Raw genomic sequence first — 17887 nt, 5'->3', positions numbered from 1 at the left:
AAAATGAGTACACTGAAGTAGACTAAAATAAGATTATGGGAGTAAAATTGAATTTGAAAAAAATTACACAAAAAGTATATAGTAGAAAAAAATTAAAAATATTTTAATCAAAATTAAAAATAAAAATGAATTTTTTCTTTTTCTGCATCCAAGAAAAAGAAACAAAAAGAGAAAAGGAAAAAAATTCATTTGAAAATTTGACAAAGTGAATACACTGTAGTAGACTAAAATAAAATGATGGAACTCAAGTAGAATTTGAAAAAAGTTACATAAAAGCAAATAATATGGTAAAAAAATTAAATAAAAGTATTTTTAATAAAAATTAGGAGTAAAAATATGGGTTTTCTCTTTCTGCATTCAAGAAAAAGAAAAGAAATTAAAGAGAAAAAAGAAAGGTCGTTTGAAAATTTGAAAAAGTGAATACACTGAAGTAGACTAAAATAATCATTTTCATGGAATATCCTTTTACAACATTTCACTTTCAGCCTATCTGTGACTTAAAAGCTAATGTAAGCATATATGCCCATATAGTTGTTTTTTATGTAGCATTTAGTTGTTTTTTTAATTTAATATCTATTTAGCCACTATTTGTCTTTTTATTATAGAATTTAATTCACTTAAGATTAAAGTAATTATTGTTAGGAAAGGACTTAGTATTGCCTATTTTTTTTTCTATTTTGCAGTTCCTTTGTTTCTGTCTTCCTTCTCATCTTCTCTTGTAATTTGGTGGTTTGTTTTTTGTAGTAGTATCTTTATGTTTTGTGTATCCACTACAGGATTATTTTTTATGGTTACCATGAGACTTACATAACACATTTTATAGTAATAACAGTTTATTTTAAACTGACAAAAACTTTGATTACTTATAAAAACCGTATACTTTCATTCTTCTTCACATTTCTTTTGTTATTCATGTTACACATTACATCCTTTTATGTTGTGTGTTCATTAGCAAATTTTTGTAGCTGTAGTTATTCTTAATACTTTTGTTTTTTAACCCTTATACTAGAGTTATAAGTGATTTATCCACCATCATAAAAATTTTAGAGTATTCTGGATTTAATTATATATTTATCTTAATCAGTGAGTTTTATACTTTTGTATGTTTTCATGTCACTAATTAGCATCCTTTGTTTCAATTTGAACTCTCTTTAACATCTCTTGTGGGCCTACTTGTGATGAACTTCTTCAGCTTTTGTTAGTCCAGAAATGTGTTTTTTCTTCTTCATTTCTGAATAACATCTTTGCCAGTTATGATATTTGTGGTCACCACCTTTTTCTGTCAGCCCTTTAAATATGTCATTTCATTTTCTCCTGGCCAGCAAGATTTCTGCTGAGAAATGTTATGGTAGTTTTAGGGGGGCTCCTTTCCATTAGGTAGGTCACTTTTCTCTTGCTGCTTTCAAAATTGTCTTTTGTCTTTGACTTTTGACAATTTCATTGTAATATGTCTCTTTGAAGATCTCTTTATGCTTAATCAATTTGCTTGGGGTTCTTTGTGCTTCATGGATCTGGATGTTTATTTCCCTCCCCAATTTGTGAAAAGTTTTTGTCATTATATCTTTAAATAAGATTTCTGAAACTTTCTCTTCTCTGCTCCTTCTGGGAATCCCATAATGTGTATATTGATTTTTGTTTTTTGGTTGGTATTCCGTAAGACTTATAAGCTTTCTTCACTCTTTTAAATATTTTTTTTCTTTTTGTTCCTATGACTAGGTAATTTCAAATGATTTGTCCTTGAATTCATTGATCCTTTCTTCTGTATGCTGTAGTCTGCTCTTACAGACTACAACAGGTTACAGACTGTAACCCTTTTTGTGGATTTACAGTTCAGTCATGTATTCAGCTCCAGGGTTTCTATTAGGTTATTTTTTATGATTTCTGTCTTTTGGTCAAACTTGCCATTTTGTTCGTATTTTTTTCCTGATTTCATTGAGTTGTCTACTTGTGTTCTCTCTTATCTTGGTGAGATTTTAAAGATGATTATTTTGAATTATTTTTTAGGCAATTAGTAAATCTTCATTTCTTTGGGATCAACTACTGGAGTTTTATTTTGTTCCTTTGGTGATATCACATTTCCTTGATTTTTCATGTTCCTTGAAACCTTTCATTCTGTCTTCACATTTGAAGAAGGAGTCACTTCTTTACTACTGGCTTCAGGAAAGAAAAAGCTTCACCAGTCATCCAGGCCAGAGATACTGGGGTCTCCAGACTCTTTCTATGTTTGCACTTGCTTTATTCCTCCTTATTCTCCTGGGGGAGAAGTCTTAGATTGTGTGCCTTATCTTGATTTTGCAAAGCCAGGCCGGGTGCTGAGATCCTCCTATTTATCTCCCCTAGGGCATTTCCCTGAAGTTTTCAAGGTTACACACCTTCTCCTAATCCAGCAGATCCAGCTGGATGCTGATATTTATGTGCTGTGTGTAGGAGCTTACATGCATTGTCTGCAGGGGAGCATGGAGTGTTGGCCACAGGACAGGAAGAGGTGCAGAGAATGCTGGTGGTAAATTCTGGCTAGTTATAGGATCTGTAGGTAGAGATCCTGTTGGATTTGTGGGAAAGGTTCTTATTAGAGTCCCAGTCCAGTTAGTAGGATCTGCCACTTGCTGAAATCTGTGTATTGGTTGCTTTGTGCTCTTGCCTTTTTTTCTCTGCTCTTAGCTATTCCTAGATTATTCAGCTTTCCCAATTCTTTCAATGTTCTGATATGGAAAGATGAATTTGCATCTCTTGGATAGCCTTTTCACAAGTTTGGGGAAGCTGAGGGCTCACTTTTTCCAGTGAGAGAAATCGCAGGTGAAGGCAGTCTCTCTTCGCCCTGAGCTGTGCTATCTTGACATGGTTAAAGTGAAAGTGTTTTTTTTTTTTCATCCTCTTCAATGCTTGAGTTTTTGCTGCATGGGGGTGCTAGAACCTCTCAGCTGTATGCTGAGGCTTTGATAAATGTATTCTAGTTCATGGGTCATTGTTAAAATCAGTTTCTATGGGGATGTGAGATATAGAATCTATTTCATCATCTTACTGATGTTCAGGAGAGATTTTTTATTTCAGTCGGTCTCAAATATCCATTCTACTTTGTAGAACATTCAAGTTATATTAAAAAAAACTCATCTTTTTATTGATTTGATGACAAGGTTAGTGAAAATTTTTATGGGATGTAAATAGGAGGACAGTAGTTAAGCAGAATCAAGAGGTCTGCATGTGGGTAGTAGATAGTGCAGCAAGCAATGGTTTGAGTTTGGATGAGATCAAAGAATCCGGCTTTAAAGGTCAGGCAGGTAAAAATCCGAAGGTAGGATAGTTTGAGGAATGGTCTTGTAGAGAGGAACTAGAGTGAACTTAATCCTGTAAGAAGGGATGTTTTCCGACGTGAAATCATAGCCATCTAAGTTTGTGTTTCTTCTAGCAATAATTACAGGTAAACACATTTGAAATTTAATCAATTTTACCTATCATTATAAGCTGGAGAGACATTTTTACTGTTTCTAACACATCTTCTAATGGCATTTGATCAAGCAAAGAGCAATTCTGTTATCCTCAGTGTCTTTTCTTAATGACAATATCACACTGAAGGACATTTTCAAGAAGATTTTAATTGATTTAATAATTGTTATGAAACATTGAAATAGGATGTTTGTATTAAAATAGTGATCCAGATAGTATCCAAAATCTATAAAGAGCTCACCAAACTCCACACCTGAAAAACAAATAATCCAGTGAAGAAATGGGCAGAAACATGAATAGACACTTCTCTAAAGAAGACATCCAGATGGCCAACAGGCACATGAAAAGATGCTCCATGTCGCTCCTCATCAGGGAAATACAAATCAAAACCACTCTCAGATACCACCTCATGCCAGTCAGAGTGGCTAAAATGAACAAATTTAGAGACTATAGATGCTGGAGAGAATGTGGAGAAACGGGAACCCTTTGGCACTGTTGGTGGGAATGCAAACTGGTGCAGCTGCTCTGGAAAACAGTGTGGAGTTTCCTCAAAAAATTAAAAATAGATCTACCCTATGACCCAGTAGTAGCACTGCTAGGAATTTACCCAAGGGATACAGGAGTGCTGATGCATAGGGGCACTTGTACCCCAATGTTTATAGCAGCACTTTCAACAATAGCCAAATTATGGAAAGAGCCTAAATGGCCACCAACTGATGAATGGATAAGGAAATTGTGGTTTATATACACAATGGAATACTACTTGACAGTGAGAAAGAATGAAATATGGCCTTTTGTAGCAACGTGGATGGAACTGGAGAGTGTCATGCTAAGTGACATAAGTCACACAGAGAAAGACAGATACCATATGTTCTCACTCTTATGTGGATCCTGAGAAACTTAACAGAAGGCCATGGGGGAGGGGAAGGAAAAATTTAGAGAGGGAGGGAGCCAAAACATAAGAGACTCTTTTTTTTTTTTAATTTTTTTTTTCAACGTTTATTTATTTTTGGGACAGAGAGAGACAGAGCATGAACGGGGGAGGGGCAGAGAGAGAGGGAGACACAGAATCAGAAACAGGCTCCAGGCTCCGAGCCATCAGCCCAGAGCCTGACGCGGGGCTCGAACTCACGGACCGCGAGATCGTGACCTGGCTGAAGTCGGACGCTTAACCGACTGCGCCACCCAGGCGCCCCAAGAGACTCTTAATAACTGAGAACAAACTGAGGGTTGATGGAGGGTGGGAGGGAGGGGTGGGTGGGGGATGGGTATTGAGGAGAGCATCTGTTGGGATGAGCACTGGGTGTTGTATGGAAACCATTTTGACAATAAATTTCATATTAAAAAAATAAAATAGTGAGCCAAAGAAAGACATGGAAAAATTTGCAAATGAAATAAGGAGGTAGATTTAGATGTAAATGAATCCTTGACATATGGCCAAGCCTATGGTGAGGTTATTTCAATTATATGCATGGATAAAGAAAATGTTAAATTTAGTATTTGTAAAATTAATTTCCTTTCAATTTTTTTTCATTTTTTGTCCATCTGAAAGAGAAAAATGGAGAGACTCAGTAAGACAATAGAAAAATAGGAATGGAATAGAATCATGAAAGGAAGAATTCGTCTGAATAATTTTAAGACATTTAACCAGTTTTATAAAAGATATGTTTTAGTTGTATTTTATATTATATAATATGTGAACATTATAGAGTGAATTATATACAACAAGTCTACGAGACAGACACAATCTCCAGTTACAAATGAAGGGCATACATGGGGTATCCAAAATGTGAATCATCAAGAAAAGCAATACTGTGCAAACACTGGTGACTACTAATTTTTCTTTCTTTCTAATTGTTTTGAAATGTTTCCTTTTCTGTTATAATTTTCTCTTCCTAGCTTGGCCCTAGCTTTGTAGTTTTAAAAATTTTATCCTACATTATATCCCAATGATTCATCGTAACATAATATAGGACAAGGATCAATGTAAGATTACATACACATAATATGCATACACCTGTGTGTGTGTGTGTGTGTGTGTGTGTGTGTGTGTGTGTGTGTGTGTTTGTGTGTTTACATAATGTAAGATTAGACCCTCTGATCATTGGGTGTGTTTGTGTATGTGTGTATGTATACTCACATGTACATGCACATCTTGAAGATCATTGTATGATTTCATTTTATGTTAAGGGTTCTTCAGAGAGCTTTTATTTGATATTAGTTCTTTCTCCAATTATCACATTATGCTTAAACCTTGGAAAGGATTCCCCTCTTGATATATTTTAATAAAAGAGCCTTTAGAGCCACATACCCTCCATCTTTTCTTCATAGGCTGTAGACTATCTTGGCTTCTATTGCCTGAAGACTTATATCTAATGGAAACATTAAAAATACCATGTCAGGTTCCAGTAGTGGGAAATAGCTGGAAGTTATAATAGATCAAATGGAAGACAGAGTTTTACTTTTAAATTAATAATTAAATTCAGAATTCTCTTTGATATGTTAGTGTTGAGGCTAATTAGAGTATATGATTTACAGTGAGGCATGATGAAAATAATATTGAATATTATACAACTTGGATATTAATCTGAACTTCACTGTTTATTTGCCTAATGACCTTGAGTAAGATAGCTTCAGCCTGACTTCTCACAAGTTTAAGTGTGTGGTTACCAGTGTCTTTACTGCCCACTCTTTATAGTGTTGTCAGGATGAGATGATATATGTTAAAATATTATGTAAACAATGAAGTTCAATATTAAGGTGACTACTGTAAATAATAGTTAATATGTGCCATGCACTATATTAAGTCTTGTCATAATTTTTACAACAGTTTTATGAGACAAGCCACATTCATATTCTAGTTTTACAGATCAGAAAGGTGAGGTTCGGAGTGTGAAGGACACATGATTGGGTTCACACTATAGGTCAGTGGGAAAGGCAAGATTTGGATACTGGTCTGTCTGACACTAGACTTGATTTTAATAATTGCACAATTTTTGTCACTCACTTGAATAATAATTGCTACATAGAGTTATGCATGGAAGTAAAATTCTCTTTATTATCACATCTGAATTCTAAATGATAAAATGAAATAATATTTATTTTTCTTAAAAACAGAATGCCATAGAGTTCTAATCATCCAAATGTGTTCTTCCTTTAGAATTTAATTATCTTGGATCCACTCACAGTGACTGAGGAAGAAATAAGACCATCACTAGAAAAACGTCTTGAAGCCATTATCAGTGGGGCTGCACTGTTGGCTGACTCTTCCTGCACAAGAGATTTCCATCGGGAACGGATTATCGCAGAATGCAATGCCATTCGTCAGGCTCTCCAGGACCTGCTTTCAGAGTACATGAACAATGTAAGTAACTGGTTTTCCACCAACTCCTTACAATGGGTATGTACTGAGGTTCTTTCTGTGTACAAATGTAATAATTTACAAATGAGTACATGATTTTACATGGTTTGGCTTTCTGAATGGGTTCTACTCACAGAGTACAGCTTTGAAATAGGAATTTCTAGGGATGAGATCCAACAATATATAATTGTTTTATTTGAGGAAGTATTTAAATATTAGTTGAAGAAGAGAGTCAGGATTAGAGAAAAGAAACTGGAGTTGCACATCAATAAAAGGAAGATGAAAAAATGGGAAGGTTGTTCAGGAGTACATTGGTGAATAACAAAATTGGAATTTAGATAGTATTAGATAAAGTGAATGCTGCAGGAATCAGGGTTCAGTTTTGAAGGTGTAGAGTGCCTGTAGTTTGTCACTTTGGCTCCTAACCTTTTTCACAAATGATATACTTGTATAATTTTTTGCAGTTTGACCTACCTCTTAGGAATATTATAAATGTTGTCTAAATTTAGACAAATGCAAAAGTATTTGTTTCAAGATCCTTTTGGTTTCATTTCATATATATTCATATGTGATATATTCAGTTCATATGTATTTTTCTACATCCATCTATGGAGTAAACATGCCAGTTTTTACACTCAAATTATTGCTGTTTTTAAAATGAACAAGAGGGGCGCCTGGGTGGCGCAGTCGGTTAAGCGTCCGACTTCAGCCAGGTCACGATCTCGCGGTCCGTGAGTTCGAGCCCCGCGTCGGGCTCTGGGCTGATGGCTCAGAGCCTGGAGCCTGTTTCCGATTCTGTGTCTCCCTCTCTCTCTGCCCCTCCCCCGTTCATGCTCTGTCTCTCTCTGTCCCCAAAATAAATAAACGTTGAAAAAAAAATTAAAATGAACAAGAAAGCATTGAAGACATTGTCAACCATATATTGATCATGAAGCCCCCTTAAGTAATAGAGCTAAATAAAATGAAGGATTTATAATATATATAATATATATATATATTATATATATAATATTTTGTTCATCTTCTTTATAAATGGAATAGTTCAAGAATTATGAGAGTACATTTTGAAAATTATTAGTTACAAATCATATGACTTTGGGGTATGAAGTTGAAGATTTAGGATTGTTCAGTATAAGTAATTTATGTGAATAATTGAAATGTGCTAAAATTAGTTAATGAGTTTTAAGGCTCCTTCTGCACATTTGATGTATCTTCATATCTTAATATTTGATAACTTTGGCTCCTGACCAAAAGTCTCTTGCCTGTCAAGAGATCAAAGTTGTAAAGCAGACTTTGTTAATAAGAACATGTTAGTAATGTCATGTCCTGCTTCTGAAGCTAGAATGTCTTCAATTTTGGCATATAATATCTCTTTTTTAAATTTCTAGTATTTTAAAAAATTTTTTTATGGAAAATTACGACAAAGCCTAAGAAATAGAAAATTATATAAGAAAAGCATGAACCCAGAAAGCATATTATACATTTTTAATTAAAGATTTTTTTCTAATGTTTGTTTACTTTTTAGAGAGAGAGAGAGAGAGAGACAGAGTGTGAGCAGGGGAAGAACAGAGAGAGGGAGACATAGAATCTGAAGCTGGCTCCAGGCTCTGAGCTGTCAGTACAGAGCCCGATGCAGGGCTCAAACTCATGGACAGCGAGATCATGACCTGAGCTGAAGTCAGATGGTTAATTGACTGAGCCATTCAGGCATCCCTAGTTAAAGAGTTTTTAAGGGAATTTAGCAATTATAAGAAACTCAAAAGATAGTATTGTATCGGATTTCCTTCTCGCATGATCTATAAACCATTAAAATTATTCTCATATTTATACATACAAATAAAATTGCATATAAGTTTATTTTAATCTATAAAGTATAAAATTATAGATAAATTAACTTTTCAGATATAAAGTTGTTTTATTCTTTTAGATGCAAAAGCAAACAGATATACATGGCACAGTCACCACATACATAGTTGGGGATGGCAACATAATTGTAGAGCTTGATGCAAAATGAAAATGCAAGTACCCTTGTTTAAAATCAGGGAAAAAGCTTTTTATCCCCTCATAGTCTTGATTGACCTGAGAAGGTGATTTTTACTTGCTATTTAATGTTAGGTTCTCTGTTACATAGTACTTGTGAGACCCTCACAGCTGTCTCTAGCCCTGCCCCATGACCATGACCCACTTTGCCTTGTGCTAAGGCCCCCACTGGGAGTGGAGGGTGGCAGTAATTGTTGGGTGGGAGAGCAGGTGGCTAAGGACTTGTGCCCGAAAGGCAGAACTGCTTGTGAGTCTAGGGCATATGCTCCATCACTAATATACACAAATCCCAAGGTAAAATTATTAAACATTTCAAGACTGTGGTAGCAAAGCATTAAAGGCCAAGCATGGGGTTCTTTTCTGAGTATGGGGCCCTGAGTACAGTCACAGGCCCCTGAAACTGGTCCTGTACATCATAAATACATACCACATAAGTGATTTTATGGCTCTCTTCAACTTTGGGTTAAAAACTATTTGAGTTAAAAACTATTTATACCAAAGGTAAAGTGATGAGAGCATTTTGCCCTGGGTAAAATCATTAAGAAGGTGCATTGTCTCTAGATATTTGTAAACAATAATAAAATGAACTGAAAGTTGGTCTGGTTTTTGCTATCACCAAACTCTAGCAATTCTAAATGTTAAGTGATAAAGTGTTTTTCTCAAAATTCTTTTGTTTTTTTAAGTTCTAAACAATACTGTGGTTATAATTGACTTTTAATGATATGTATGAATGATTCAAATTGCACATCTTATGATTATCCTTTAATAACCATGACATTCCTTAGGCATTTAAACAGCAGATTCAAAAGAAACAATGATGACACAATGATTATAAAGAAAAAGAACTAGAAATAGAATCACTTCAATTCTGATATTTATGTTATCACTCAGAATTTTTATTTAAATTTAAAATTATAACAATAAAACAGAATTGCTAGGGGTAATATTTGTATTAAGTAAATGCAAATTTCATGCATGTGAAGTTCATACGTGAAATCCTTTATTGAATTTTAGCACTAACTGAAATTTGTTCTTCTTTTAAAATTTGTCAATTACTTTAAAGTTAAAGAACAAATCATAAAAATAATGATTATTACTGAAAAGTAATTTTGTCATGTAGAGGAGACAGGTGTTTAAATATTTACTTCAGGTATAAAATATGTTAGGTGAGTCACTGAAAAAAATATATGTATATATATATATATATTTCTTACTGCTCTTTTTCTTAACAAGGGTTTACTCTGATAGTTTCAAGGCCCATTTCTCAAGAACACATAACCTATTTATTTATGTTACTAATATCCTTCTCTTCGATATGTTGGTTTTAAGACAAGGTAAGTTCTATGTTAGAAGAATGAAGTGGAAAGGAACTTTTTCATTTATAATATGCAAATAATTAAAATCAGAGGTAAGTACCTTTTAAAAAATCATGTCCAGAAAATTATCTTAATTTTTTTTAAAGTAGATTTAGAAAATTTTTATTTAATTGATTAGATCATACTACTCTTTATGCTTGATGGAGGCTGTTTTTTTCTTCCTTCCTCCTTCCTCCATGTTTCCTCTTCTCCTCTTCTGGCAAAGAAGAGTAAACACCCCCTGAAATTCATTTCCCTCTTGGCACTTCCCATTTTTAGCTCTCATCTCTGTTGGCATTCCTGTGTTTATTTGTGTGCCTTTCCTGGACAGGAGCTCCAAAAGAGTGAGGACTCTCTCCCTGGCCCTTAGCACAGAGAGTTTCAGGTAGCAGGTGCTCAGTGATTATCATTTGGTTACAGGTATATTGAATTTAGTACTTGCTTCTTCTCAGTTTTTAAAATTAAAATGGACAATGTGCCTAAAGCAGTTAATTTATATTTATTTAATATATTAAATAATAACTGTGGAGAAAATATGGGGAGGATTAATGGTAAGAATAGAAACCTGGGAAAGGAAGAAGGGCACAGAGGTGAGAAATCTGTTCTTTGGGTGATCTTAGTATATTTGTATATTCCTTTCTCTTAGGATATAATGTTAAATACTTGTTGAGGAGGGCATTTTTTTTTCAGGGAATGAAAGACTTATTACGTGTGGGTAATATCTGGTGATCTGCCCTAATGTTGGTGTAGAAGTCAGAGCAGGAGGAGCTAAATTTATGAAGTCTACATGATCAGAATTTATGGTCTACATGATCAGAAACCCATCTATATGCACAGTATATTAACTTTGTATTGCAGGTAAAACCCACTAATAATAAAAAAATATGAATTTGTAGTATTATGAAAAAGTACTGCACAAGCAGTGTAATAGTTCCTTTTCATATGAAAGTACAGAATTTTAGGCCTAATGCTAGTATCTGACCTAGCCAATTAATATTTGAATTAAACAGTACAAACCAATCTGGAAAAACTGTGGGGTATATTATCAGAACACGTTTCTAGGTTTATTTTTATTCCAAGTTTATATCAGAAATGACGCTTCTTTATAACTGTTTCATCTGCTTTAACGAAAGGGAATGCACTTTCCTGGTATTAGCTGAACTCAAACCTTTCTCAGAATTTGCTTAAAAGATTTTTGATGGCTCTTATACTTAAGTCCTCAACTTTCCAGTTTAAGGAATGTTGTGTCTCATTCGGTGGGCCTGGTTTGCTTTTCAGATTAGTTAGGAGTTTTTCTATTGGGCTGTTGATAAAAAAAAATGCTTGGTAATTATTGAGACACAATAAAGATAACCATAAAAATTTAAAGCAAGATGGACACTCATAATCTGTGCATCTTTTATATGAATGTAACTTCAAGGTTTTAAATTTTGTTAGTCTGTTGGGTACAGAGAAGTTCAGCAGTGGGAAATGAATGTAGCTTATGTTTTCTCAGGCGCAATCTGCATAATCAGTATGAATCTAGGTGACTTTACTTTCTTAAACAGATCAGTAAGTCTTGATCATTTGTTTTTTTGACTGAAGCTCTATGTTTAGTAAGTTCAATGTCTTGTCACATTAATAAGAAATTAGTAGGTAATGAAACCACATGGATCTATAACAGGTAAAACAGTTGACCACTTAACACTTTAGTGATTATATATGATTGTTCTAATGTTTTCCATAATATATGGAAATAATTATTTTACATCCATAGGTCAAAAGTCGGACATAAGTTTCACTGGGCCAAAAAAGGAAGTGTTAGAGTGCTCCAATCTTTTCTGGAGAATCCATTTCTTTGCCTTTTCCAGCTTCTAGAGGCCATCCATAGTCCTTGGTTCACAGCCTCTTTGTCTATCTTCACAGCCAGCAATGTCACATTTCCCTGACCCTGTTTCTGTCCTCACATCTACTTCTCTGACCACATCCAGGGTATATTCTCCACTTTTTAGGATTCATGTGATTAGATAGGGCCCACTCAGATTATCCGGGAGAGTCATCCCATCTCATGGCTCTTAACCTTAATTACATTTACCAGGTTCCTTTTGCCATGTAAGATACCATGCTCACAGGTTCTGGGAATTAGGGTGTGAGCATCTTTGGGAAGCCCATGATATACACTAATACCAGTCTTCCTTAGTCTCTTTTGTGGAATCATCATCACTCCTTACATTTTAAATCTGTTGTGGTTAGTATCTCTTACTTTAAGCTTTATGCAGGTAGATCACATATCTATTTATTTACTGTTTTATCTCTAGCCCAAGATATAATACTTGGCATTTAGAAAAAGCTAAACTGTAGTTTTTAATGAAAGAATGAATGAAATTATTGCATATTGTATATTCCCTATAATGGAGAAACTTCTTCTCTGGCATTCAATGAAATGAGTTTTGAGCGTCTACTAGATTTATATGATGAACTGCCTGTTATAAAAGACCTTATTTTGCAAAGTATAGGTCTCTTCTAAAAATCAGTGTGAATATTCAGAAACAAAATTTTCTCATCACAGTCTCTTCATTTGTATGCACATCTAGATATATTCCACAAGATTTTTACTAATTAAAAAATATACTCCAGAGAACATTTAGAATTAGATAAAGTTTAACTTCTGTTTTTTTAAAACTTAGGAGTAAAAAAAATGTCTATTTTTCTAAGACATTTCTGCTGTTTTTGTTATACCTTCAGGATTGGTTAGGTCTAGTCTGTCTTCTCTGATGTACAGCATAATTAAGGAATTCTTCATGTGGATGGGGCAGAGTGAGGAGGCTCTAAAGAAGGGAGGGTCTTAGAGAGAAGTTTTTTTTAATGGTGGTCTTTCTATAATTGGTGAAAACAAAGTTGGAGGTGAGTTGTCATCATGATTTAGTTCTAAGAATCATCAGACATGGATATTTCCCCCGGGGTGGATTGAAATCATGTTGATATTGTTACGTTTGGACATATTACTGGACAGAATCTTCAAGTGATGTAAGGTTGTTGGTGAAGTTAGTACTCAGATTGGTACTTTATTAGAGAGGGTATTAGAGAGGTATTAGGGTATCAGAGAGTTTAGTGAGTGATGGCTAAAGTAAGTCAGGCCTGGCTGTATGCAGGGACTAATTTGCATTTCCAGACCTCTTACTTGCTCAATATTTTCTTCTTTTGGTGTCTTATGTGAAAGTACATTGTTGGTTCTCATTATATATTTGTTTAGTGACTAAATAATCAAATGGACTGGCTTTTGTTATTCAGAGACCTATCTCATTTGTAAGTCTTGTGTTTAATTTCCCTGTCCTGGGGAATTATAAAGATTTCCTAAGCCAACAAAGAGATGTTAAAGGGTTTTTCTTCCATATTAGTCCTCTACCTCTTCCTTGAAAATCCATTTTAGAAATAATTTCAGCCTTATTTGTCATGATGATAAGGTAAAGCAGTTAGGATGATCTTTATGCAATGATTTTTTGAATACTAGAGACAGGTTAGAATTAAAATTCCAAAGAGGTAAAGGCAACCCCAAATCTCTTTTCTTTTCTTTTCTTTTCTTTTCTTTTCTTTTCTTTTCTTTGACATAACTGGCTTTTCTAACACAGAGAAGAAGGCAGAGATGTAGACAAAATGCAAAGATGGAGGAATTTATCCTAAATTAAAGAATAAGGTAAGGCCATGGCCAGAGAACTAAGTGAAGCAGATATAAATAACATGTCTGATGAAGAATTTAAAGCAATAATCATAAGGATACTCACTGTGCTTGGGAAAAGAATAGAAGACATCAGCAGTACCCTTAACCTAGATTTAAAGAGTTAAAGAAGAATGAATCAGAGATGAAGAGTACAATAAGCAAGATTATAACACACTTGATGCAATTCAGGCTAGAAAAAGAAGAATGAAAAAAAAAGAATGAATTAATGACCTAGAAGACAAAATAATGGAAAGCAATGAACTTGAACAAAAGGGACAAAGAAAAAATATGCAACACAAGAAAAGACTTAGGAAACTCAGTGACTTCATCAAATGGAATAACATTTGTATTATAGGAGTCTCAAAATAGACAAAGGGGAATAAAAATGTATTTGATGAAATAATAGCTGAAAACTTACTTAATTTGGATAAGGAAACAGACATCCAGATCTAGGAGGCACAGAGAACTCCCATCAAAATATAAAAAGCAGATAAACATTAAGACATATTGTAATTAAATTTGTAAATATACTGATAAAAAATCTTGAAAGCAGCAAGACAAAAGAAGTCATTAACTTACAAGGGAAAAACCATTAGAGTAGCTGGAGATTTTTCAACAAAACTTGGCAAGCCAGAAGGGAGTAGCATAATATATTCAAAGTGCTGAATGGGAAAAATCTACAGCCAAGAATACTCTATCCAGCAAGGCTGTACTTCAGAATAGAAGGAGAGATAAAGAGTTTCCCAAACAAAAACTAACGGAGTTCATGACTACTAAATTAGCCCTGCAAGAAATATGAAAAGGACCCTTCAAGTGGAAAGGAGAGACCAAAAATTACAGCATAGAGGCAGGAAATACAAAAGCAGTAAAAATGAATGTTTCTGTAAAAACCAGTCAGGAAATTCACACAAAAAAAGAATATAAAGACTATAATAACATACACCTAAAACATGGGGAGGAATGTAGAAAAGAATTTGTTCAAACTTTAATGACCATCAACTTCATATAGACTGCTATTTACAGAAAAAGTTGTATATATAAGCCTTATGGTAATGATATATCAAAAACCACTAAAACTTGAAAAGAATAAAGAGAAAATAATCCAAATATATACTAAGGAAAATCAGCAAAACATGAAAGAGAAGAGACAGAGAAGAGAAGAGAAAGAAAGACAAGAAAGGATCAGAGAAAATTTCTAAACAACAGCAAAACAATAAAATGGCAATAAGTACATATCTGTCAGTACTTACTTTGTGTTTTTTTAATTTAAATTAAATTATGTTAATTTTTTTAAGAGAGAAAGAGGGAATGAATGGGGGAGGTGCAAAGGGAGAAGGGTGAGAGAGAATCCTAAGCAGGCCCCACGTGCAACACAGAACATTACAGGGGACTTGATGTTACGACCATGAGATCATGACCTGAGCTGAAATCAAGAGTCAGACACTTAACTGACTGAGCCACCCAGGTGCCCCAATAATTACTTTGAATATAAATGGATTAAATGCTCCAATCAAAAGACATAGACTGTAAGAATGGATAAAAACAAGATGCAGCTATATGGTGCATACAAAAGACTCATTTTAGACCTAAAGACTTCTATGGATTGAAAGTGAGATGTAGAAACTTTTATCATGCAAATGGATATCAAAAGAAAGCCAGGGCAGCAATAATTGTATTGAACAAAATAGACTTTAAAACATAGATTGTAACTAAGAGTGGCGCTATGTAATAATAAAGGGGACAATCCAGCAAGAAGCTATAACAGTTGTAAATGTTTATGCACCCAACATGAGAGCACCCAAATGCACAAAGCAGTTAATAACAAAAATAAAGGAACCAATTTATAATAACACAATAATAGTATGGGACTTTAATACTCCACCTACATCAATGGACAGATCATCTAAACAGAAAACCAACATGGAAATGGTGACTTTGAATAACACACTGTACTGGATGGACTTAACAGATATATTCAGAATATTCCATACTAAAACAGCAGAATACACATTCTTTTCAAGTACACATGGAACATTCTCCAAAATAGATCACATATTATGTCACAAAACAGGCCTCAACAAAACGTTGAAGTCCTACCATGAACCTTTTCTAACAATACACTATGATGTTAGATGTCAACCAGAAGAAAAAATCTGGAAAGACCACAAATACATGGAGGTTAAAAAACATGTCACTAAGTAATGAATGGGTCAACCAGGAAATCAAAGAGGAAATAAAAAAAATACATGGAAACAAGTGAAAATGAAAACACAATGGTCTAAAACCTTTGGGATGCAGCAAAAGCACTCCTAGGAGGGGAGTGTGTAGAAATACAGAGCTACCTCAAGAAGCAAGAAATGTCTCAAATAAATAACCTAACCTTACACCCTAAAGAGTCTAGAAAAAGAAAAACAAATGAAACCTAAAACCAGCAGAGGGAAGGAAATAATACAAATTACAGCATATATCTAAAAATGATATAGAAACTAAAAAACAAAACAAAACAATAGAACATATAATGAAACCAGGAACAGGTTCTTTGAAAAAATCAATAAATTTATAAACCTCTAGCTAGTCTTATCAAAAAATATGAAGAACCTAAATAAATAGAATCACAAATGAGAGAGGGAAAATAACTAATACTCAGAAACACAGATTATGAAAAACTATATGCCAACAAATTGGACAACCTGGAAGCAATGGATAAATGCTTAGAAACATATAAATTGCCAGAACTGAAACAGGAAGAAATAGAAAACTTGAACAAACCAATAACCAGCAAAGAAATTGAATCAATATTAAAAAAAAAACTCCCAACAAACAAAATTTCTATTGTAGAAAAGAACACAGGCAGTAACTTCTTTCACATTGGCTATACCAACTTTTTTCTAGGTATGACTCCTGAGGAAAGGGAAACAAAAGAAAAATAAACCATCATGACTACATCAAAGTAAAAAGCTCCTGTACAGTGAAGGAAACAATCAACAAAATTAAAAGGCAACCTGTGGAATGATAGAAGATATTTGTGAATGAGATATCCAAAGTGTTAGTATCCAAAATAAATAGAACTTATAAAACTCAACACCTAAACAATGGCAGAAGACATGAATAGACATTTTTCCAAAGAAAATATACAGATAGCCAATGGACACATGAAAAGATGCTCAGCATTAGTGATCATCAGAGAAATACAAATCAAAACTATAATGAGATATTACCTCACAGTGTCAGAGTGGCTAAAATCAACAACAGAAGAAACAATAGGTGTTGACAAGGATGTGGAGAAAGGGGAACCCTCTTGAACCATTGGAGGGAATGCAAACTGGTGCAGCCACTCAGCAAAACAGTAAGGTGTTTCCTCAAAAAGTTAAAACTAGAGCTGCCTTACAATTTAGCAATCGCATTACTAGGCATTACCTAAAGAATACAAAAAATACTAATTCAGAGGGACACATGCACACCTATGTTTATAGCAGCATTATCTAGAATAGCCAAGATTTGGAAGCAGCCCAAATGTCCATTGACTGACAAATGGATAAAGAAGATACGTATATCAATCAGCCATAAAAAGGAATGAAATTTTGCCATTTGCAACAACATGGATGGACCTAGGGAGTAATATGCTAAACGAATTAAGTCAGTCAGAGAAAGACAAGTACCATATGATTTCACTCATCTGTGGAATTTAAGAAACAAATGAGCAAAGGGTAAAAAAAGAGAGAGGGAGGCAAACTAAGAAAAAGACTCTTAAATATACAGAATAAATTGATGGTTACCTGAAGGGGGAAGGTGGTAGAGGGGCACCTGGGTGCCCTCCTTTATCACTTTCATCTTAAGCGTTAGTTAAGCGTCTGACTGGTTCAGGTCATGAACTCATGCTCTCACGGTGTCTGACTCATGATCTCATGCTCCTGAGTTTGAGCCCTGTGTTGGGCTCAGTGCTGACAGCTCAGAGCCTGGAGCCTGCTTCAGATTCTGTCTCTGTCTCTC

The 17887-nt window shown here is 34.3% G+C and overlaps 1 protein-coding gene across 1 annotated transcript in view; it reads left to right on the top strand.

Annotated features, from left to right (window-relative positions):
• CTNNA3 (catenin alpha 3) overlaps positions 1-17887 on the top strand; it is a 1798979-nt gene that overhangs the window by 553101 nt on the left and 1227991 nt on the right. The window contains exon 8 of the mRNA XM_047826392.1: positions 6605-6808. Within this exon, the coding sequence (XP_047682348.1) occupies positions 6605-6808 (204 nt within the window). The remainder of the gene's footprint in view (positions 1-6604; positions 6809-17887) is intronic.

This window comes from Prionailurus viverrinus, chromosome D2, assembly GCF_022837055.1.
Source record: "Prionailurus viverrinus isolate Anna chromosome D2, UM_Priviv_1.0, whole genome shotgun sequence".
Classification (NCBI taxonomy): domain Eukaryota; kingdom Metazoa; phylum Chordata; class Mammalia; order Carnivora; family Felidae; genus Prionailurus; species Prionailurus viverrinus.
Note: the sequence above shows the minus strand (reverse complement) of the source record. Positions and strands in the feature narration are given on the sequence as shown.